The sequence below is a fragment of the Leucopleurus acutus genome (assembly GCF_964270905.1).
Source record: "Leucopleurus acutus genome assembly, chromosome: 13".
Classification (NCBI taxonomy): Eukaryota; Metazoa; Chordata; class Mammalia; order Artiodactyla; family Delphinidae; genus Leucopleurus; species Leucopleurus acutus.
In genome coordinates this window covers 49,909,515-49,935,130 of record NC_139155.1, presented here as the reverse complement: position 1 = coordinate 49,935,130, position 25,616 = coordinate 49,909,515, and the positions used below count along the sequence as shown (strand labels likewise).

At 40.4% G+C, this 25,616-nt stretch overlaps 1 protein-coding gene across 5 annotated transcripts in view; it reads right to left on the bottom strand.

Moving 5' to 3' along the window:
* OSBPL1A (oxysterol binding protein like 1A) overlaps positions 1-25,616 on the bottom strand; it is a 210,731-nt gene that overhangs the window by 176,224 nt on the left and 8,891 nt on the right. For 2 of the 5 annotated variants that reach the window (XM_082853217.1, XM_082853216.1), the window contains exons 2-4: positions 22,341-22,463; positions 16,095-16,180; positions 15,157-15,231 (exon numbers count right to left, since the gene is read on the bottom strand). In XM_082853217.1, coding sequence (XP_082709343.1) covers positions 15,157-15,231; positions 16,095-16,180; positions 22,341-22,461 — 282 coding nt within the window. In that variant the 5' untranslated portion in view covers positions 22,462-22,463. Of the gene's footprint in view, positions 1-1,365; positions 1,387-12,546; positions 12,568-15,156; positions 15,232-16,094; positions 16,181-22,340; positions 22,464-25,397; positions 25,571-25,616 lie in introns of those variants that run through there. The other 3 variants (XM_082853215.1, XM_082853219.1, XM_082853218.1) reach the window with 3 other exon arrangements.

The following is a 25,616-nucleotide window of genomic DNA, read 5'->3' as shown; positions in this document are numbered from 1 at the left end:
GTCCAGGAAGATCCCACAGGCCGCGGAGCGGCTGGGCCCGTGAGCCATGGCCGCTGAGCCTGCGCGTCCGGAGCCTGTGCTCCGTAATGGGAGAGGCCACAACAGTGAGAGGCCCGCGTACCGAAAAAAAAAAAGAGTGGACGGGTTTCTTAGGGGGACAGTTTCAAGAGAAAAGAGAAGAATGGTTTAAAAAAAAAACAAACAGAAGAACACCTACAATGAAAGGTAAGGAAAATGAACAAGCACAAACAGATAGGAATCAGAAAAGCAGCCAAAGATGCAGCAGTAGAAACAGACTGTGTAGTGCCTCTTCCCAGAGAGATCAGCTCTGTTGGAGTGCAGCTATGGAAAATAGGAAAACAGAAACCTTAAAAATAGTAAACCACTGAGGAACTTTAGGAAAACATTCAGTTAACAGGTACAGGCAGGACCCAGACTACAAAGGATCAAAATAATCAGGTGCTAAGGAAGTTGAAAAAAGGAAGTGTAGACACATTTTAATAATATTTTATAAAAAATGAGAATAAGGACAAGCATCTTGCTCAGAGAAGGTCTCCTTGCCCACAAGGTCTCTTCAAGAGCAAGAGGACACGGGGAATCAGGAGAGCTATCTCCAAGAAGTGGTCCTTCATGATGTATATGACTATATTCAAAGACAGTACAAAAAAAAGAAAAACACAAGACCCTAAGTGGCTCAAGCTAGCATAGTCATAATAACGTATACTCAGTATTTATTTAACCAAAATCTAGCTGTAGATTAAGAGAATGAGAAAAGTGAAGTGGCTTTAGTGGGGATTAAGGCAGGGAGAAACAAATAATCAAATGCTTATCTTCCAGAAGTAAGCCAACAGAAAATCTAAAATTAAAAAAAAGAACAAACACAACAAAAAACAAGAATCAGTGACATAAGTATATTATTTAGAAACATGAAAGTTAAAAAAAACTGAAGTAACAGCTGAAAATAATGACATAGTTGCCTCTAGGATAGTGTGACTCAGAGTGGGCAGGCGTGGAGCAAAGGTCATCAGTTTTTCGTTATAAGTCTCAGAATTATCACCTGACATCTAAAATGAAATACACACGCACCTGTGTCTGTCATACAGAGTGAAGTAAGTCAGAAAGAGAAAAACAAATATTGTATATTAAAGCATATATGTGGAATCTAGAAAAATGGTACAGATGATCTTATTTGCAAAGCAGAAATAGACACAGACATAGAGAACAAACATATGGATACCAAGGGGGAAAGGAAACGTATGGATACCGAAGGGGATAGGGAAGGGGATGGGATGTACTGGGAGATTGGGACTGACATATATACACTATTGATACCAGGTATAAAATAGATAACTAACGAGAATATACCATATAGCACAGGGAACTCTACTCAGTACTCTGTGGTGACCTAAATGGGAAGGAAATCCAAAAAAGAGGGGATATATGTATAGCTAACACAACATTGTAAAGAAACTATACTTCAATAAAAATTTTAAAAAAAGAAACACACATGCACAGGCACATACACAGAATTTTTTTTCAAGAAACACCTCACTAAGAAAAAAGTCTTAAAGATTCCTAAGACACTGCTAAATAGTAGCTGAAATATGTAAGGCAGAGACATATGTTCAACTTAACACTTAAGAACTAGCAATGTCTCCGAAATTACCACAAGAAAAGCCTGTTTCATAAGTTAATTGGGACTGGGCTTCCCTGGTGGTGCAGAGGTTAAGAATCCGCCTACCAATGCAGGGGACACGGGTTCGAGCCCTGGGCCAGGAAGATCCCACATGCCGCGTAGCAACTAAGCCCATTTGCCACAACTACTGAGCCTGTGCTCTAGAGCCTGCAAGCCACAACTACTGAAGCCCACATGCCACAACTACTGAAGCCCACGCGCCTAGAGCCTGTGCTCCGCAACAAGAGAAGTCACCGCAATGAGAGGCCTACGCACCATAACGAAGAGTAGCCCCTGCTTGCCACAACTAGAGAAAGCCCATGTGCAGCAACAAAGACCCAATGCAGCCAAAAATCAATCATTCAATAAATTAAAAAAAAAATTAATTGGAACTTCCAGATTCCACCTAGCATTTAGAAAGCTGAAAGTCACTCCCACTCTAGTAACAAGGGGAAAAAACAGGTAATCTACAGGAACTATACTTTTCTTGAACCCAAAAAATTAAGACGGCAGGGCAACGAACTAGTCTGAAATCTAAGGAAATTGCTTCAAGGCAAGCATGGGCTCACCTTGAATAGGTGTGGGAAAAAGATGGGACCTGCCAAACATTAACAGAATGAAAGAAAAAAATCATATAATCATCTCAACATATGCAGAAAAAGCATTTGACAAGATTCAACATTCTTTCAGGATGAAAAGTCTCAACAAATTAGGTAGAGAAGGAATGTACCTCAACATAATAAAGGCCATATGACAAGCCAATGGCTAACATTATATTCAACAGTAGAAGGCTGAAAACTTTCCCTCATCACAAGGGTGCCTACTCTCATCACTCCTATTCAACACAGTACTGGAAGTCCTAGCCAAAGCAATCAGGCAAGAAAAAGAAACAAAAGTCATCAGAATCGCTAAGAATGAAGTAAAATTGTCTCTATTTGCACATGACATGATTTTATATATAGAAAACCCTAAAAAGTCCACCAAAAGCTGTAGGATCTACTCAGTGAATTCAGTAAAGTTGCAGCATACAAAATTAACACACAAAAATCAGCAGCGCTTCTATACACTAACTATAAATTATCTGCAAAGGAAAGAAAACAATCCCATTTACAATACCATCAAAAACAATAAAATACTTAGGAATAAATTTAACCAAGGAAGTGAAACATCTCTACACTGAAAACCACAAGACAATTATGAAAGAAACTGAAGAGGACACAAATAAATGAAAATATATCCTGTGTTCATGAAATGGAAGAATTAATATTGTTAAAATGTCCATGCTACTCAAAACCACCTATAGATTTAATGCAATCCCTACCAAGATTCTAATGGCTTTTTTTTTTTTTTTTTTTTCACAGAAGTAGAACAAATAGTCCAAAAATTTATTTGGAACCACTAAAGACCCCAAATAGCCAAAGCAATCCTGAGAAAGAACAAAACAGGAGGCATCATACTTGATTTCCAGCTACGGTAATCAAAACAGTATGGTACTCACATAAAAACGGACACAGAGACAAAAGGAACAGAATCAAGAGCCCAGAAATAAACCCATGCATATATGATCAACTGATCTTTGACAAAGGGTCAGGAATACTTAATGAAAAAAAGACAATCTCTTCAATAAGTGATGCTGGGGAAATTGGGTATTCACTCATAAAAGAATGAAACTAGACTCTTATCCTACACTGCTCACAAAAGTTAGGGTTAGGGTTAACTCAAAATGAATTAAAGATATAAATGTAAGACCTGAAACCATAAAACTCCTAGAAGAAAACATAGAAAAAAAGCTCCTTAACATGGGTCTTGGCAACAATGTTTTGGATATGACATGTAAAGCAAAGGCAACAAAAGCAAAAATCAACTGGGACTATATCAAACTAAAAGCTTCTGCACAGCAAAGAAAACCATCATAAAAATGGAAAGGCAACATAGAAAATAAAACAAAATATTTGTAAATCATTTATCTGATAAGTAGTTAACATCCAAAATATATAAAGAACTAATACAACTCAACAGCAGAAAGACAAATAATCCAATTTTAAAATGGGCAAAGGATCTGAATAGACATTCTTCCAGAGAACATATTCAAATGGCCCAGGTACCTAAAATGGCACTCAACATCACTAATCATTAGGGAAATGCAAATCAAAACCACAATGAGATCTCACCTCACACGTTAAAACGGCTATCACCATAAAGACAACAGACAACAAATGCTGGTGAAGATGTGGAGAAAAGGCAACACTTGATGTTGGTGGCATTGTAGACTGGTACAGCTATTATGGAAAACAGTAAAGAGGTTCCTCAAAAAAATAAAAATTGAACTACCATAGATCCAGCAATTCCACTTCTGAGTGTAAAACCAAAAAAAAAGAAAGAAGGAAAAGAAACACTGACCTGAAAAGATATCTGCACCCCCATGTTCATTGCAGCATTATTTATAATAAACATGGAAACAACCTAAGTGTCCCTGACCAATGAATGTATAAAGAAAATATAGCATGTGTGTGTGTGTGTGTGTATATATATATATGTGTGTACACACACACACACACACACACACACAGGAATACTATTCAGCCATAAAAAGAAGGAAATCCTCCCATTTCCAAAAACATGGATGGATCCCAAGGGCACTATACTAAATAAAACAAGACAGAGAAAGACAAATACCATATGATCTCACTTATGTATGGAATATAAAAAAATAAAAAACCCAAGCTCATAGTAGAAGAGGTCAGATTTGTGGTTACCAAAGGCTGGAGGTTAGGGGTGGAGGAATTGGATGAAGGTGGTCAAAAGGTACAAAATTCCAGTTACAGGCACACCTCAGAGATATTGTGGGTTCAGTTCAGACCACTGCAATAAAGCAAGTATTGCGGTAAAGCAAATCACATTAATTTTTTGGTTCCCCAGTGCATATAAAAAGTATGTTTACACTATATTGTAGTTTATTAAGCATGCAATAGCATTATGTCTAAAAAAATAATGTACATACCTTAATTAAAAAATACTTAATTGCTAAAATATGCTAACCATCATGAGGCTTCAGCAAGTTGTAATCTTTTTATAATAGTAACAAACACCACTGATCACAGATCACCATAACAAACAGAATAAGGAAAAATTTGAAATATTACGAGAATCACCAAAATGTGAGAAAGACACAAAGTGAGCAAATGCTGTTGGAAAAACAGACTTGCCCAATGGGTTGCCACAAAACTTAAATTTGTAAAAAATGCATTATCTGAAGTGCAATATAGCAAAGCACAGTAAGGATACCTGTACTATTTCCCTCTGTCTCTACTGTCTTATACACAATGCTTAACATTCCATAAAAAATTACCGGACACACAAAAAGCAAGAAAAGTAATCCACTGTCAAGAGACAAAGAGGTTAACAGAATGACAAAGAAATGATCAAGATGTTGGAATGATCAGATAGAGAACTTTGTTATGTTAAAAGGTCTAGTGGACAAGGTAGACAACATATATGATGAGATGGAGAACTTCAGCTGAGAAGTGGAAACTATAAGAAAGTCAAAGAAAAATGCTAGAAATGAGGTAAAGAATGCCTTCAATGGTCTCATCAGTAGACATCAGAGCACAGCTGAGGAAAGAATCAGTAAACTTGAAGACAGGCCAATAGACATTAGCTAAACACTAAGAGAGAAAGTGGAAGGGAGTGAGGAGGCAGTCAGAAAAGGGGAAAAGGAGTGGGGAGAAGAAATAGAACTGAGCACCCATGGCTGTGGGGCAGTATCAGTCTGACAAATGTATAAGTTATTCAAGAATTTATATGAAGTACTTCCTGAATCTAGCAAAAAAGAATAAAAAAAGGAAAAATAAAGATCATGAAAACAGTATCTGCTACCATTTGCGCATGTAATTTGCCCTCACGAATGCCGTGTTCTGCTAACCATTTCCATAACTCTCTGCAGGTCAGCCTTCTCGACCTTGATCCTCTGAACTCACTCATTCATTACCATAATTGCAGCCGCCTGGCTTCTGATGTTTAAGTGCCACCTCCAGGCCTCTACTGTTTTAAGGTCCTATGACATCCCCCGTACCCCCTTTGCTATCAGTGAAGCAGGTCTGCAATGGCATTTCCAGATGGCAGCCCTAGACCTCAGAGGACATGGAAACAGTTTCTCAGTGATGTTAGGATCTTTTCCACCAGCGATTTTTCGGTGCTTTGGTAGATGATGTAGCCTTTAGGCCCCTCCATGGCACAAAATTATCTGGTATGATCCATATTCAATCCAGCCTGCCTGCTTATTTAAAACCTTCAATTGTCTGCAATGGCATTTCTGGCATTTTGACACCTATAACGGGGGCCATTGCTTTGTCCATGCTGCTAGGAACTTTCCAAATACACCTCAACTTGTACCATCAAAAGAAATCAACGATGCTCAGAAGCCAAAGACAGTTGCCCCAATAAAAGCCACGATACCTTGTCCAGTTTCTGGGACTGAGTCAATTTTGCACTTAGAACTATGTATTGAAGGAGAGGCCAGATCCTGGAAGAAAAGATTCTGCAACACCAAAGCAAACATATAGTCATGAATCTCTCAGACCACCCCCCAATGACCATTTATTCAAGTAGCTGTATACCAGGGAAAGGGGAAAACCCAAACATTTCACAAATTATTAACTACAAGATGCAAGAGACTCAAAGTGTTATCTGGCCCCTCTGTTAGACAGGGGGCATGCATAGGGGTGAGATAATAAATAAAACCTGGGCCAGATCTGGCTCACAGTGTAGGCACTGGGTCCACAAACACATCCAGAGGACACTGCCCCAGTCCCTGAATGTATAATTGGAATAGACATGTTGGCAACACTCACATCACTTCCTTGGTCTACAGTATAAAACAGCCAGATGGAAGGCTCTAAATCTGCGCTCCCCCATACCCTGGCCAGGATAAATAAAACCAATACCCCACATGCAGGGAAAGGACAGAAATTAGTGCCACCCTTAAAAACCCAAGTATGCAGGGCTGATGGTCCCTACAATACTTCCATTTAATTCAGCACTCTGCCACTACAAAAACCAGAAGGAATGTGGAGGATGACAGTGGACTCCCACAAGCTCAACCAAATAGCCCCAATTCTAGCAGCTCTGCCAGATACGAAATCTTTGCTAGAGCAGGTCAATACTACTTAAGTACACAGTACACAGCAACTGACCTGGCAAATATATTCTCCTCTATCCTCATTAGGAAAAAAAAAAGATAGAAAACACTTTGCATTCACACGGACAACAGTACGCATTTACATTTACAGTTCTGCCTCAGAGCCATTTGGGCAACCTGCAGAAAACACCCTGGTTCACCCTGGTCCAATGATGTCCTGTTAACAGAACCAGATGAGCAAGAAGTGGAATGCTGAAGGCTTTAATAAGATACTTATGCTCCAGGGCTTCCCTGGTGGCGCAGCGGTTGAGAGTCCGCCTGCCGATGCAGGGGACACGGGTTCGTGCCCCGGTCTGGGAAGATCCCACATGCTGTGGAGCGGCTGGGCTCGTGAGCCATGGCCGCTGAGCCTGCGCGTCCAGAGCCTGTGCTCCACAACGGGAGAGGCCACAACAGTGAGAGGCCTGCGTACAGCAAAAATAAATAAATAAATAAATAAAACCCATATGTTTAAAAAAAAAAAAAAAGATACTTATGCTCCAGAGGGTGGGCAATCTTACAATTCAGGGGCTTTGTCATGTCAATAAATTCTCAGGGGTTCAGTGGTTTGGGTAATGCCCGGACATTGCCCCCAAAGTAAAGAACTTACACTTCCACCTTGCACTTCCTGAAACAGAAGGAAGCACAACGCCTGGATGGCTTCTTCCAGTTCGGGGGCAGCATATTCCACAACTTGGAATAATGTTCTGATCCATATGCCAGATGAGAAAGGATGCCTGAACACCAGGCTCCTTTGTCAAAGGACCAGCAGGCAAGAAGAGTCACCACCTTAGCAGAGGTAATTAAACTTGAACATCAGAAGAAAGGAGTAGTATACACAATGGGGACAATGAGAACTACATTTCATGTGCAGATGATGCACTTAAGGGTCTCTTGGTGTTCCCTTGTCCAATTTTGACAGTAAATGGACAAGTGTAACAACCCTAGCCTAAGAAGGGCATGATAACCAGGGGTTGAGACCTCCAGGGTTGAGGGCCTGAGTCACATCACCAGGTAAGCCCTGAAGACCAGACGTGCTAGCCAAGGGGAAGGGGAATCTAGAACAGATAGTAGAGGAGGGAGAAGATGATTCAGTTGTGGCCCCAAGGTCAACTACAGCAATAGGAGCCCCCCACGGTCAGCAGGTGCATTCCTTCTGGGAGCATCAGCTTGACTCCAGCCTCTGGCCACCCTTCCTTCCACAGGTGTGACCCCTTAGCACTTCGATAAGCCTGTTGCACACTAACCTCCATCTCGGTCTGCTTCCTCTGAAGCCAAACCTACAAGAAATAGTAATGTTTATACCTGTATTTCAGGGGTGTCATGTTCCATTAAATAACACATGTCAAGTTGTTTGGACAGTGCTCGACTCATAGAAGGCATTCAATATATAAGCATGAGAAATTGTATCCTAGGAACAAGATAAATAAGCTTATGTAAACCCCAGGATTATACGTATCTTCTAGATGCCAGGTGAGAGATACGTAATTCCTGAGACACAGAACACAGGAAGCATTGATTTTAGAGGTATGCTCAGCCTCACTAGAAGATACTAAGTGGAAACAAAGGTCAGTACTACAATCCAATTATTTACTATACTATCCCTATTTTCAACTGATTATAGAAGATGTAAAAACTGCAGAATTTGAACTGCATTTGAAAAATAAAGGAACAAATGCTTATTAAATACGATATCTTAAAATTCTGGTATATTAATTTTTATTAAAGAACACTAGGGGTCGCTAATGGACCAAGAAAGCCCATAGGTCCCTCAAAGTTTTGGGAGCTGCATTTTATTTATTTGAAAGGATAAGAATTTAAAGTGCTTTGTAACAAACCACATGCCTTTTCAACTCATCATTCTATTTATTAAATCACCACCCTATCATATTTTAAATTATCTTCATGGTAAAAGATCACATCAGAACAGGATAATTTGATTCTTTTCATGAGTACAATTAGAAATTAAACTTTTGCAAAATTCAATCATGTTTAGATACTGAGCACACACATTTTTAACGTTTCCTATGTGGCACAACCATTTAGCTTCAGCTAATACAAGCGATAATATGTATGCTAATGTTCAAATCAAACTAAGGCCTCATTTAGCATGGTCTTATGTTCGAAGTTGAAGAAAATAGCCAGATATGCAAAGAACTGAGCGTAGATTTGATTTGATCTAGGTAATTGATCTAGGTAATTACACAGATGGTAATTATGCAGTAAGACTTGTGCTCATGGAAGATGCAAAAAAAGTGAAATGTATAAATTCCTCGGGAGCAAGATGAATATGATCTAGTGGTGGTGAAAACACATACAACAATAAACTGTGATACAAGGTAGAAGACGAATGACAGTGCTTGTAATATTCTTGGGAAATCTGGAAAAGGACAGCTGCTTTCCACCTGCAGGAAGTCAGGAAAGAATTTATGGAGACAGCATTTGAGCTGCACTTTCAAGAATGGGTTGACGTGGGCCACGTGAAAATAGACGGCCAAGAACTCTCCTAGGTACACAGAGTAGAATGAGAAGTGCAAGGCTATAAAGGAAAATAGCAAGTAGCTCACATATGAGTCAGGCAAATTAAACTATTTGCAGCTCATTTTTGAGCCTCCCCCTCACTGACCCCAGAGTCAAGCATAGCAATTAACCCACTACCTTTATTTTTTTTTTAGTATAATGGGTATTTTTTTCTCAACTTTAGTGAGACTCCATATCTGGTCCACAAGTATCAACATATGAACAAATAGACCCAACAGTGTGAAATGTACTAATTCAAACATGCTTAGCACACACTTACTGGGTTGATTAATAATTTATATGAAAATTGGTTAAATCTAATAATTAGAATAAAAAGTATAAAATCATATAAATTCATTCTTGAACTTGTGATAAATGCACATAAATCTTCCAATTATGGGATTATAAAATAACCTTTAGGGAGTATGCTAGACTATGGTTAATCACAACAAACAAGAAATACACCTTATGTCATAGTTAATTTACCAGATCATTCAAATAATCAAAAAAAGTATCAGGAAAGAGGGGTGAAGCAACTTTTGACTATGGTGGCATAAAGAGATCTGTGAACTGTAATCCTGAAAAAAAGAGTATAAAATTGGACAAAATTACAAAACTACTCATATCATGGTGCTGGATATCGACTAAAGACAACAAATTGAGAGGCATACTCAACAGGAACTAGAACTTCAGGTAACAGGAGTCTTTAACCTTCCAGCCCCAGGCTACGGCCACACACCCTCCGCCCCCCGCCCCCCCAACCCCCTTCTCCAAGAAGTCTGACCAAACCCGGGCTGGCAATGAAAGCCAGTAGCTCTGCCAGAGGGAAATGACTTGATTTGGAGCAAAAAAAGCAGCAAATTCAGTAGGAAACAAATGGAAAAATCTACAGCAGGAGGAGCCTTTTCCCATTAGAGTGTATTTGCTTTCTGTCCGGGGTATAACAAATTACCACAAACTCAGCAGCCTAAAACACCACAAATTTATTATCTGACAGTTCCGTACTTCAGAAGTCCAAAATGGGTCCCACTGGGCTAGAATCAAGGTGTCAGCAGGGCTGCTTTCCCTTCAGAAGCTCTAGAGGAGAACTCATTTCCTTGCTTTTTCTACTTTCCAGAGGCTGCCCACACTCCTTGGTCCCCTTTCTCCATTTTCCAAGCCAGAAACATTGCATCTCTCTGACCATTCTCTCCTAGGCACATCTCCCTCTCATTCTGACTCTTTTTCTGCCTCTCTCTCACACTTTTAAGGACCTTTGTGGTTACACTGAGGCCACCAGATAATCCAGAATAATTTTCCTCTTTTGAGGTCTGCTGATCGGCAACCTCAATTCCATCTGGAACTTTAATTTCCCCTTGTCACGTAAGCTAACCCAGCCACAGGCTTTGGGGACTAGGATGAGAACGTCTCTGGAGGGTCATTATTAATGCCCATCACATGGGGCAAATGGCAAAACAGCCTGGAAATGAGAGACCCAAAAAAGGACAAGGTAAGCTGCCCATACATTCCTGGCTGACTGTGCAGGAGAAACAGGAGAAGGCCCCACAGACAGGAAGAAGAGGCAGAAGTGAGGAATGGCTGCTCCCCAACCTACACACAGATCCATCAGCAGAGGGCAGAAGCTCTATGCTTCTGAGTATTCGGGCAAAACCTCTACCCAAATACTGGCTGACCACTAAGCTATGTAGATGCAGGGGTGAACTCTGGGAAGTTTAGTCCATTTGGGGTGTCATAACAAAACCACCACAGATTGGGTGGCTTAAACATAATTTACTGCTCACATTTTCGGAGGCCAGGAAGACCAAGATCAAGGCACAACAAGATCTGGTGTCTGGTGAGAGCCTGCTTCCTGGTTCACAGATGGCCATCTTCTCACTTTGTCCTCACATGGCAGAAGGGGCACGAGAGCTCTCTGGGGTCTCCTTTATAAGGGAACTAATTTCACTCACAAAGGCTCTATCACCATGGCCTAATCACCTCCCAAAGGCCCCATCCCTAATACCATCACTTTGGGATTTGAACATATGCATTTCAGGGGGATGCAAACAGCCAGTACATAAGAGAAACTACGCTAAAACATTAAAACAATTTTATTTTTTAAAAAGAGCAGAGATATCAGTAGGCCAGACACATTCTATATTTCACAGATGAAGGCCAGACAAGTTAATAAAAAATAATAATAACCTCAAGGGGAAAAGGTCAGAGTTGCTAAAATTATATTATATACAATGTCTAGTTTTCAAAAAAAACTTGTGAGACATGCAAAAAAAAGGGAAGTATGACCCACAGTCTGAAAAAAGCAGGTAATAGAAACTGACTTTTAATGGGCCCATATGTTGAATTTAGCAGATAAGAAGTATAAAGCTATTATAAATATGTCCAAAAAGTTTAATATCCAAAGGGATAAAATACCAAAGAATATTTGTAAAAAACCAGAGAAGGCAGCTGAGGAACTAAGGAACAAAAAACCTGAGACATATAGAAAACAAGTACAAATAGAAGACGTAAATCCAAAGTTATTAACAACTAAATGTGACTACACTAAATCAAAAGGAAGAAATTTTCAGATGATAAAAACATACAACTGAATTATATGCTGCCAACAACAAACACACATTAGATTCAAAGACACAAGGAAGTTGAATGTAAAAGGAGAGAAAAAGACAATATAAGCAGTAACTATAAGACAGCTAGATTGGCTACATTAACATAAAAAAAAAAACTTTCTGGTAAGAAATATTACTGAAGGCAAAGAAAGACATTTCATAATGACCAAAAAGGTCAATACACATCAGGAAGGCATATCCCATATAACATATCCCACATAACCCCACTATAAATGGATATGCACCTCACAAAATTCATGAAGCAAAATCTGACAAAATTAAAAATATACAATTCAAGAATTCATAGTTGGAGACATCAATACCTCACTCTCAGTATTCGATAAAACAAGCAGAAAATCAGTTAAGGATAAGAGAACTGAACAGCCCCATCACTAACTTAACCTAATTTACATTTATATAATACTCCACCTCAAAGTAGACTACATTTTTTTCAAGCACTCAATAAACACTCTCTAGGATAGATCAAATGCTATACTGTAAAATAATTCCTAATACATTATAAAAGAATTTAAAATACATTCTTCAAAACACAATTCAAAGTAAGTTACCTGATCACAAGGGAAATTAAATTAGAAATCAACAATGGAAACAAATTTGGTACATCTCCAAATATTTGGCAAACAAGATACTTCTATATATACCTGTGGGTCAAAGAAGAAACCACAAGGAAAATTATAAAATAATATTAATATTATTAACAACCTTATGCCAACAAATTAGACAACTTAGGTGAAATGGAAAAATATCTAGAAAGAAAATAACCGAAACTGACTCAGGGAGAAGTAGAAACTCTGAACAGATCTATATTAAATAATTAAATTGATTTAGTAATTTAAGATCTTTCCACACAGGAAGTCTAAGCACAGATGGTTTCACTGGTGAATTTTATCAAATATTTAAGGAAGTAATCATCTTTCACAAGCCTTTCGGAAAACAGAAGAGGAAAGAACACTTCTCAACTCATTCTACGAGGCCAGTATTACCCTGTTACCAAAGCCAGACACACACATCTCAAGAAAACTACAGAGCAGTACCTCTCATGAATACACACCCAAAAAATCCTTAAGAAAATACTAGAATTCAGCAACATATAAAAAGGATTATTAACCAATACCAAGTGAGATTTATACAGGAATGCAAGTTCGGCTTGAAATCTCCAAATTAATGTAATATACCATATTAATAGATTAATAAACAAAAATCACATGATCATCTCAAAAGACAGAGGAAAAACATCTGACATCCATTCATGATTTAAAAAAAACAACTCTCAATAGACCAGAAATACAAGAAAGCTTTCTCAACCTAATAAAGGGCATCTAAGAGAAACTTACAACTAACATCATATTTACTGGTTAAAGACTAGATGCTATTCCCCAAAGATCAAAAAATAAGGCAAAGATTTCTGCTCTCATTGTATTTATTCAACACTATACTAGAATCTAGCTAATAAACAAAGAGGGGGAAAAGGATCCAGATTGGAAAGGAAGAAGTACAATAAATGTCTTTATTTTGCAGATGATATGATCTGGTATATAGAAAATCTTAAGGAATCAACAAAAACCTACTACAACTAAAAAGCAAATTCAGCAAGGACACAAGATAGAAAAGCAACATAAACACTGTCTTTCTATATAATAGCAACAAGAAATTGAGAACAATTCCATTCAAAATAGCACCAAAAAGAATACAATGCATAGAAGTTTAACAAAAAGAGAAGATCTGTATACTGAAAACCTCAAAACACTGCTGAAAGAAATTAAAGATCTAAATAAACGGAGAGGCATTTGATGCTCACAGACTGGAAGACAATGTTGTTAAAGTGGCATTTCTTCCCAAACTGATCTGCAGGTTCAAGACAACACAATCTCTATCAAAATTCCAACAGCTGTTTTTATAGAAATTAATAGAATAATCTTAACATTTACATGGAAACACAAACTTTTGACTGACAATAGCCAAAATAATTTTTCAAAAGATCACAGGTTGGAGAACTTACACTACCCAATATCAAAACTTAATTACAGAGAATTCCCTGGCAGTCCAGCGGTTAAGACTCTGTCTGCACTCCCAATGCAGGGGGCCCAGGTTTGACCCCTGGTCAGGGAACTAGATTCCACATGCTGCAACTAAAGGTCCCGCACACTGCAGTGAAGATACCTCATGTGGCAATGAAGACACTGCACGTGGCAATGAAGACACTGCACGTGACAACAAAGACACTGCACATGGCAGTGGAGACACTGCATGTAGCAACGAAGACCCAGAGCAGCCAAATAAATAAATATTATTTTAAAAATTAATTACAAAGTAATGTAATAAGACAGTGTGGTATTGGTGCAAGGATAAAATACAGATTAAAAGAAGAGAACAGAAAGTCCAGAAATAAATCCTTACATTTATGGTCAACTGATTTCCAACAAAGGTGTCAAGGCAATACAATGGGGAAAGAATCTTTCTAATAAACAGTGAATAGATTAAAAAATGTGGTATATCCATACAATGGAATGTCATTCAGCCATAAAAAGAATTTACTGATACATGCTACATCATGGATGAACCTTAACAAAATTATACTAAATTTAAAAATTCAGACACAAATGTTTGTATGATCCCATTTACAAGAAATTTCTAGAAAAAGCAAGTATCTAGAAACAGAAAGTAAATCAGCGGTAGCATGAGGCTTGGCTAGAAGCAGGAAATGAATGCAAACAGGCATGAGGAAACTTTCTGGGGGAATGGAAATGTCCCAAAACTAGATTGTGGTTGTGGTCATACAACTGTGTAAATGTAAAAAAAATCACTGAAATGTACACTTACAGCAAGTGAGTTTCACGCAGTGTACATTATTCCCCAATAAAGCTGTTTTAAAAATAAAAAGAAGATGAAGAAGGTGCAGGAGTTCCCCATCCCTGGAGGACACAAGCATAGACTGAATGAGCTCCTATCAGGGACACGAGGGTAGGAGTCTCCATGACCTTTGTACTTGACCTCACTGTCCATCACTAAGAGCGTGAGGTCTTTTAACCCAAAATGCTGGTTTATACATTTTTTGTGGCTTTTCGCAGTTGCTATTCCTAGGGTTATAAGGAGAAAACATTTGTGACTGCTCTTCCAAATATTTCACTTGCAAACATTGAACAGAGAATGTTTTTCACCTTTCGTCCTGTAAAGGCAGCCCGATGAAGTGGCGTGTCTCCCATGTCATTTAATACATTTACTTCTGCACCAGCCTAGTAAACATGAAAGCTTTAAGCATCTTCCACATATCAAGAAATATACAAAGGTGAAAACAGTTCCCTAAAAATATATTAAATATTTAAAAAATTAAAATAATTGTTAATATTGACTGGTTGTCACTATTAAAAATAAGTTCATTTCACAGTAAAACAGTAAGCTTATAGTAAAAATCTACCTGATAGGTAGAAAATAAAAAGCCACTTTTCTTTAAAAATCTATACACCCTTTGCTCTACTTTAGAAACACTCATATTGAAAACAAGGAGAACCGTCTCTGAATAAAATAGCACATTTTCTCCACCAATTTAATTTAATGAGTTTAAGGGAAAAAAAAAGAAAAAGATGCCACCATTTAAATGGTGGAGGAGCTGGAGGTTTAAGGGCTGCCTTAGCTCATGGATTTCAGGTTTGGGGCCACCAGATCAATTTTAAGATGAAACCCAATTTCAGAAATATCAGTATGTGTGAAAAATTATTCATCACAGAATTGAGAAATATGAGTTCTTAAGTTACAGCGTGCTCATTAAGAGATTCTGACATTATTTTTTAATTACAAAGGATGTGCTTTGGTCATTTTTTTAACTATGCTCAAAAAACAACGTAGTATCTTCATTAATTCATATGTCCATTTTTGCAACTCTAAAAAGTCAATGATGTAAAAATCAAATGATTGAAAAAACAGAATTTTAATTAGTCAGGCTACCCTAATTCATGTATTTAGCAAAGAACAAGTAAGTGATTAGCAACTGCTTTGAACAGGTCTTTATGCATCATGGCCCAGACGGCTTTTCCAAGACGTTTATAATTTCCATAAGAGCCATATTTTATTTATTTAAAAATTAAAGCCATACATGTACCTTTAACAGATCCTGGACCACTTGTCTATGTCCAAAATAGCAGGCCAGATGAAGAGGTGTCCAGCCCAAATTAGACTTACTTCTTCCTAAAAAAAAAAAGGAAAGAGGTATTTTTAGATGTTACTGAGGTAACTGAACAATAAAATTAATTTCTCCTTAATACTCTGCTCCAACACATTGGCCGGTGGCTCCCTTTCACACTGCACTGCTGATGAGTGAGAGGCAGGAGACATGACTCTGTAATACATGTTCTGAGTGAGATGGGTCAGAACTCAAAGGACACAGATTCTGCGGCCACCTTCCTAACTCGATGTCCTCACTCTTAACAGGGTGGAAGGAGACTTGATGGGGGTTACATTCAAACTGGTCTGCGGCTCTAAGGTGCCGAGCGAGTGTCTAACCACCCTGCCATCAGCAAACGAACGCGTGGGTCTCTTGGCACAGCATTTCCTGAAAAGCACCTCTTGTTGAAAACCTGTCCCATGTCAGGAGAGTGGACAGAAAGGGGAACTGGGAACCAATCTTTCCTGCAGCGTTTAGCAAGCTGTCGGCGCTGCAGGCGGTGACTGAAAACGGAGCTTTGACTTCAGATAAAATCACAGGTAATGAGGATAAGTGTTACCAGCATGGGAGAGTCCAACTAGATAACAAGAACCCAAATTAAAAGCAGCGAAATGTCAGATCCCAGCTGAGGAGAGGTATAAAACAACTGAGCGTGGTGAAAACGAGCTACATTAATTCAATTTAGGGGAAAAAAAATAGGGCATTATAGCTTAGAGCTGAGAGGGCTTCAGAAGATCTCCAAAATTCCAAATGAAGCTTGAGAGAATACAGCCTACATAAGCCGCGAAAGCCCACCACCGCCCCAGAGGGTCTCCCGAAGCCCTGCAGCAGGCTGCCCGGCCCTCCCTGGCAGGAGGTGGAGGTTAACAGCTGCCCTCGGCTCCTGGATTTCAGGTTTGGGGCCAACAGAAAGCCCGCCACCAGCCTCAGTGTACCCAGAACAGGGCTCTAAGAGCTCCCAGAGGGACTGTCACCGCCAACAGTGTCCCTGTGACTGTTTGCCACTTACCAAACTCCCATAACTGTTCCCTCTCAAATGGGTGCCCTCTGGAACCCCTAATTCCACAGGCAATACGTCCTAAAGCCATGGTCTATTGCATGGAACATTTCTCTTTACCCTCTGTCCTTAACCTAGCTCTTCCTGATGACAATGATTCTCCTTTATCCCTCGGGGGGGAGGCTCCCCCGTTCCCACACCCCCACTGGTCCTCACGGCACAGAGCCACGTGAATTTCCACGTCAAAACCCAACGTGGTCTCTGGTCAATGACCTCTCTCGTGTTACAACCCCTCCTCTGAGGCTTCTGACATTAAGCACCGCTACCCGCCCTGCAAATGCTTTCTCTGCCGCCATCTACCGGCCTCCAGTGGCTCACCCCTCACCAGTTAACTCTGGGCAGCAGTCTTTCTCCCTGAGGCAAATCCTGCCACCATCCTAGGGGTGACTACTATGAGGCAGTATCCTGGTGTCTCCGATTCCCTCACTTCCCCGCAAACCTGGCCTCTGCTCCACATCGGGTACCCAACCCCAGGGCCAGAGTCTGGATGTCATCATCACGTCTGAACTCAGGAACACAGAGTGCCCACTTTCCCACTTCCTCACACAGGCAAACCCCCAGACTTGCTCTTCAACTGAACTGACCCTCCAGTTCTTTAATCGCTTTCCCTCTATGTAAATATCCCCACCATCTTCACTTCCTTCGGTAAATCCAGCATATATTTCTTGGTCCCTCATTTCAACATTTCTTTGCCAATATCCTCAATATCCTATCTTTGTCACAGCAGCCTAGAAAAACCCCAAAGCCTGATAAACACACTAGCTCAATTTTTTCTATAACCACACCCAGGTTGCTAACAGTGGTGGAAGAAAAATAACAAAACCTTGTGGATTCATGGCTCCATAAAGTCAGGATCTCACACTTCAGCAAAGCCTTCACTGCTGCCCGGCAATCCTTTCCACACTGCCGTGCAGGTGTCCCTCCTCTGTTCCAGCACAGGTATTTCAATCCTCACCACTCCCCTCAAGCCTCTTACCCAGACACCTGCCTCTTAGCAAATGATCTGATCTCTTAGCTTCACAAAGAAAAGAGAAGCTTTCATAGGATTCCCTGGGCTTCCTGGCACCGAATCCACCCCATACCTCTACCCACAGGCACCCATCCTTCCTCCTGAGGCCTCAGAATCATCACACTTCCTGGATCCTGGATCCCATACCCCCTGCTTCCCAAGTACTCCTTTTCCTCATCTTCAACCTCTCCCTCTTTAGCTGGGAAAAGGAAGGAGCAGGTGAGGATTTGCGTCTCGTCCACCTGACAAGCAAAAGCACCCAAACCCCCCTCTCTGGTCCCGGGCGCCCTCCGGCCCTTGTCCTCTTCACTCTCCTCCCCCCACCCCCAGTCTTCACGCTTCCCACCTTGCGTTCCCTCCCATCAGCTACCCACCCACTGCAGACCAGGTTCATTTCCCACCGCATCACTAAAACTGTCCTCAACTTTTACCAATAAATGGTGTCACTGGATCCTAGGGGCCCTTTTCAGCAGCCAGCGTACCGCGTCACCGGACGGCAGCTGACAGCCCAGGTCAAGAGCCTCCACAGCTCTGCACTTCTTCCCAGGGCTCTGCGGAAACTCCACTTTCTCTGACTATCCTTCATTACTAGCATCTCCAATGACACCTCTTGGTCCCTTCTCACTGCTTTGTTTATAGGCTCTTCACTTCAAAATCCATATTTCCATTTCCAACTCTCTACTATTCACCTCCATTTGGACGATACAAGGATACCTTATGCTCAGGAGGTACAAAGCTGAATTCACTTACCTTACACATACACATGTACACAGAAAAAACACCTCTTCCCCCTCCCACATCGTTTTCACAATGAACTGCCCCATTATTCACCTCCCTTCTCAAGTCAGAAATAAGCACCACTCTTGTCTGCCTTTCCCCTTTTCACCCCCGCCCAACTTAATCAGTCCTATCAATTCTACCTCCTAAATGTTAACGATACCCACTTTTCACCATTCCCATTGCTTCTACCCCCCTTTAACCACAACAGTCTCCTCTGAGTTGCTGCTTCTGAACGGGTCTCCTCACCATCTAGTGCTTCCACATGGGATTCTGAATCAAGAAGTCAAAATTTACAGAATCCTAAATAATTCTTAAAATACTCCAAATACCAGTAAAAATGTTTTAAAAAAAACAAGGGCCATACTCTACAAGTTCTTGATAATCTTTAATAATTAAAACCTACTTTTTAATTTCACTTTGGTAAATAATGTAGCAGAGATACTTTCCCCATCAATAAATCAGTATCTACACAAAAAATAAGCAAATAAATGAGCTATTAAGTCACGAAATAAAAATGCTCCAAATATCCTTTATACTCTTTACAAATTATGGACACCCAAAATTTTTTATCAATAAGAAATATCAAGTTTAGAAATATTTACAGAAAACTGTACCCTATACTGAATATTAAACACTGGGAAACACCAGCAGACGTTATGGGTTTCCCATGCAGACCTTCCAGCAAAGCAACAGGACAGCACTACACAAAATCATGTGTTGAGGGCTTCCCTGGTGGCGCAGTGGTTGAGAGTCTGCCTGCAGATGCAGGGGATATGGGTTCGTGCCCCAGCCTGGGAAGATCCCACATGCCGCGGAGCGGCTGGGCCCGTGAGCCATAGCCGCTGGGCCTGCGTGTCCGGAGCCTGTGCTCCGCAACGGGAGAGGCCACAACAGTGAGAGGCCCGCCTACCACAAAAAAAAAAAAAAAAAATCACGGTTCATGTTGCCGATATAAGCTCTTATTTTGCTTTCAAAAACTTATCTTTTAGATCACTCATAGAATTTATACAAAGCATGCTATGCGTATAAATATATTAGTATTTATTTCATTTGCAAGAATGTCTCGCCATTAGCAACAGACGGGACCATGAACACACTCGTAATGGCAACAGCTACAAGCCAAACTGCCCAATTAGCTCTTCCTTTGTGCCCCTAGCCTAGAAGTGTTGACCTTAACCTTCAAATGCACGTCAGTGCTTCTCTCTCTCCCTTAAACTTGACATTAGTGGATTCCTCCCAACCAGTAACATCTCTATATTGATTGTTGAGCTTTAATTCTTGCAGAAGAATTATACTACACTTTACCATTTTCTCAATTTCTCAGGGTTTGGAAAAACAAAATGAGATAGAAAAGAAAACCAAGAAATGCCAGGCACAGTGATTCCCATATGGAGACACTCACACCCCCAGCCCCAGGCCTCCCCACTCACTTCTGTTGGGTGAACTCACATCACCTGATTATGTTGTTCCTCTACATAAACCCTTCAAACTGCCCTTCAGACAAGTCTGACTGACAGGTATAATGAGGGTGAAATTTTGAAACAGCAGTAACATCTGTCTCTGTTTTACATTTCCAAGTAGGTGACTCTCCACTAACTAGCCTGAGGCAACCATGGGTGAGGGGGGGTGATTGGTAAAGGGTTGCTGAAGATCATCAAACCAGGCATGTTTCTGGCATTCAAAACAGAACCCCAAGGCAAAGATTAAGAACCAGGTTTCTACTGAAGGATGAGAAGGATTTTTAGAATTCCTTTAGCATTCCAAGAACCGACTCAGACTATAATTTCTGGACAACTCAGAGCGTGGTTTCTTCACTGCTATGAAGGTAATACTCCTTCCACACGGAGGGTGAGGCCATGAAGTTTGCTGCTCTATGACAGGAGGAGAATGTGACACAGCAGAACAAAATACCCGTCAGTGACAGAGGGCTGTGGGAGAGGTAAAGACGTAAAACGGGGCATGTGGCTCCTGATTCTAAGCCCGGAGAGTGAGATAAGTCGTGAGTGAGAACAGGCAGTGGCATGTAGGACGCTAGGAAAAGGTCCCCTACCAGGCCACCTAGCCTAGCACCAACCTGCACGGTGGCCACGTCACAGTAAACTCAGTAGTGCAGGCAGCGGGAAGGCCAAATGTTGGCTACCTAGAGCTGCTCCGAGCCCCCATGGGTCACTCAACACCCCCAAGGCCACACCCACAGGAGCGTGGCCGAGGTGAACCAGCAAGCCTAGGCCACGTGCCAGAGGGAGACATGAGAGGTTCAGGGTGACACAAAGCCAGCAAGAGCCAGGATGAGACTCCCAACACAGCCAAGGAGCACCACCTGTGCTTATGAAAAACCTGCATTTGACTCTGAGTTTTACTTCAGCTACAAATGCTTCAGGGGCACTAGGAAGACAGGTTACCAAGGAACCAAAGGCCGTCCACACAGAACAAGGCTCGCCTTTACATTTACTGGCCACCTCAGGTGAGACGGGGAGGACACAGGTGAGAGGCTCTGGGAGGCCAATCATTTATCAAAAAAGCTACTGAAATGGAGGGACCCAAAGACTTATATTTAGTCCTCCAAACTCCCAAAATGAGAAGGCGCTTGTTGAAATATCAGAGCCAATTTAGAAAATAAAGCCTATTTCTCTGCACCCCTGAGTTTAATATACTTGTAACCTTGCTACACAAGGCACATTGTGATTTGGCTGCTACCTACCCACCTAGCCTTATCCCTCCCCCCTCCTGCCTGCAAAAGCCCTTGCCATCTGGGCTGCTTCTCACCTCAGGACCTTGGCATATGACGTTTCTTCTGCCTTGACCCCCTTTCTTCTCTATTTTTACTTGGTTAAGTCTACGTACTCTTCATATATCACCTTAGAATAATTTCCTCCAAGAAGCTAATCCTTCGAGTTCCAGTTACATACTTCTTATATGTTCCCTAACACCCTGCACTTCATAGCTTCCATATTCTGTACATATCGTGCAATGCAGACTAGTTTGAGCTAGTAATCTACTAACCTCAGTGAGGGTAGGATCCTGTCTGACAATATTTCTAAGGTACTTCACACGCTTCACCTACAACGTCTTCGAGAAAAAGAAATTATCATAGCATGCATCCTGTGGACTCGGGGGTCACCCTTGTAGTTCATAAGGTTTAGGACCCCTGACAATATTAAGACTGGATCTCAATTTCTCTGACTTAGAGGGGAGGAGGAGAGTATCCACTCTTATGGGGGTTCTTCCTAGGATAAGAGATGAAAATTTATTTCAAGTTCAGAAAGATTAGTGCTAAATAAATGATAAAGTAGTGCATACTCATAAGAAAAAGCTAAAAAATCCATTCAAAGGTTACCTTTGCAGTTAATGTCAGCAGTTACTTCATTCCTTTCCATGGTTTCCAATAACTGTCTTACTTCTTCAGCATTGCCGTTTCTGGCATGATGGAGAAGCTGTTGCTCTGCTTCTGTGCTCATTTCTAGATTTAAAAAATAATAACATTGCTATTATGGAAGAACATATATTAGCTTTTGGATATTATCTAACAGATAAAAGGGAAAAAAATCATCTTCATTCTGCAGCTAATAAGATAGACACAAGAACTGATTAAATGAATCAGATGCAGGGCCAAAACTTGACCTTGAGACTCCGTGCCCTTTGTATTATTACTGAAGAAGTGCACTGGACATCTGGGCAAGTTTCTTACTCTCTCAAAGCTTCCGTTTCTTTACCTGCAAAATACAATCAACCTCATGACCTGTTTTAAGACTGTGTCTATGAAAGGTATTTTGTAAATAGTTATTAGTACAACATCAATAACCAGATATAAAGTTAAAATACGGCAATTCAGCAGTTTGTATAGAAATATCATAAGGCTGAAATGTAAATTAACACAATGCGAGAAACTTGTGAGAAAATAAATTACAGATAAGGATCCTGGAGCTACGATACTTACAAATAAACTCTCATATTTTCTTCCCAAGTCTCAAGCCAACTATAAAGGACTACAACCAAATTTAAAGCATTGATGTCAAAACGTTATGAACAGCAATTCCCAGAAAAAATACAAATTTCTTTCATGCTAATAATCAGTTAAATGCAAATAAATCAAACACAATGATATTTTTTTGCCTACCTGATTAGCAAACATAAAAAATTAAACACACCAAATGCTGGAATTAACAGAAAATGTGCACTCCAGTAAACTGCTAATAATATTATGCATATTATATATTATAATAACATTCACACAATCCTTCATATGTTGCAGAGGGAGAGGCAACAATTTGACAAGATGAAATAATTTCAAAATACACAGAGGGTTCCAGGAGATAGCCAAGTAACAAATACCAGGGATCTGTCTCCCCACCTACACAACAACTGCACTGGCCAACTCTGTCTGATGTAACTAACAATTCTTTGGAACTCTGGAACCTCCAGAAGGCTTGCAACTGCCAGGGAAGACTTGGAAGCTAAATATGGTTAATTTCAGCTCTTAGGGGTAGCAGCTCCCTACCCCCACCTCCAGCCACTCAGCAGGCACCTGTGCATGTGCTTCTAGAGCAGCTTGCTGGAGCCCACCATCAGCAAAAAGGACCCTGTCCTCCAAATACTGGGGAGGCAGGCTCTGATCACTGATCGCTGCTTCTGACCACAGAAATGCAGACAAAGAAGTGGGCAGCCATTGTTGTTGCACTGGCACCCTTGCTGCAAGCCTCTCCGGTGGCCTGGACTGCCAGAGGATTTAAAGGGCCAGCAACTTTTTTCCCCCCTCTTCTTTTTTTCTGTTTTCCCGTTTAAATTTCCCCTTAATTTCCCTCTTTTAAAGACTAGGACATTCACAAACAACTGCATATATGGGGAAAATTACAATGTGACTGTTCATGCCCACCAAAGTCTCAAAAAAGACATGAGACAACCTTAAGTTTAGGCTGGCCCTCAGCAGAAAGGCAGTCTACAATAATCAAAAAGAAACAAACAAAAAATGACAAAAAATTAGCAAACCCCGAGGAAGGGAGTATTTGATTTCTAGAGTTACTACATTAGATTCAAATGTCCAGTTTTCAGCAGCCAAAAAAAAAAAAAAACACAAGGCATATAAAGAAAACAGGAAAGCAGGGCCCCTTCAAAGGAAAAAAATAAATCAACAGAAACTGTCCCTGAAAAAGGACTGATGGCAGATATTCTAGACAAAGACTTCAAAAAATGTCTTAAAAATGCTCAAAGAACTAAATGAATATATGAAAAAAGTCAAGAAAATGTATGAGCAAACTTAAAATAAAGAGATTAGAAAGCCTAGGGAATTCCCTGGTGGTCCAGTGGTTAGGACTCCACGCTTTCACTGCCCAGGGCTCAGGTTTAATTCCTGGTTGGGGAACTAAGATCCCACAGGTGCACGGTATGCCCTCCAAAAAAAAAAAAATAATGCATGGCTAGATTGCATATAATTTCTTAGATTGTAAATATGTCTATATTTTCTTGAATTTCAGAAGGAAATTTTTTTAATAACAATTTTTCCCCTGAATTTTGTTTAGACAGCACAATGGTGAAAGTATTCTTTAGCTGTGGGTGGAGAAAATAAGAGATGTCCTAAGAGAATAAAAGCCTAAAAGGAAACCAAAAAGAAATTTTGCAGCTGAAAAGTACAATAACTGAAATGAAAAATTCACTTGAGGGATTCAGAAGCAGATTTGAGCAGGCAGAAGAATCAGTGAACTTGAAGATAGGACAATAGAAATATCATTTTCCTGCCTTTTTTTTTTTTTTTTTTGGTAGTACGCAGGCCTCTCACTGTTGTGGCCTCTCCCGTTGCAAAGCACAGGCTCCGGATGCACAGGCTCAGCGGCCATGGCTCACGGGCCCAGCCGCTCCGTGGCATGTGGGATCTTCCCGGACCGGGGCAGGAAGCCATGTCCCCTGCATCGGCAGGCGGACTCTCAACCACTGCACCACCAGGGAAGCTCCCTTTTCCTGCTTTTTAAGAATGAATCAAAGAACATTTGAAGTAAGTATCTTCAGAACATACTAGAAATTGTTTATTATTACCTTGGGTTCTCACTACATTGGGTTTACAGAAAAAAAAAATTTTTTTTTAAGTTTTTCAACTTCTGTAAAATAAATATGAAGAGGGTAAAATTAAATCTATTATCTACTTGAACAGTTCATTATAATATATTAACCACGACAGCTGCTCATTAGTGCTGCAATTGGAATTAAGAGTTATTCAAAGGTTTGCTGAGTACCCATCAATGACAGAGACTGCTACAGGCACTGGAGGTATGATGATGGACAATACAGTCCCTGTCCCCAAGACAGGTCAAACATGCACACAATCATACCAAATGTGCCAAGTACAATAATGAACAAGGGACAGTGGCTGTACAGAGGACAAAGGGAATGATTAGCCCTTTACCTGCATTAGTATGGGAAGGAATCACAGAGAAAGTGAAATTTAAGCAGGGACTTGAAAAATGAGGTCACCAAGACCAGCAGGATGAAGAAGGTTTCCAACCCTGATGGACAACTGTTACACCAGAAACAATCTTGGTTGAAGATGTGATTCCATTTGGTCGTGGTGAGTTTGAGATTCCTGTGGGAAACAGAGAGGGAGATGTCCAATAAGCAATCAGCT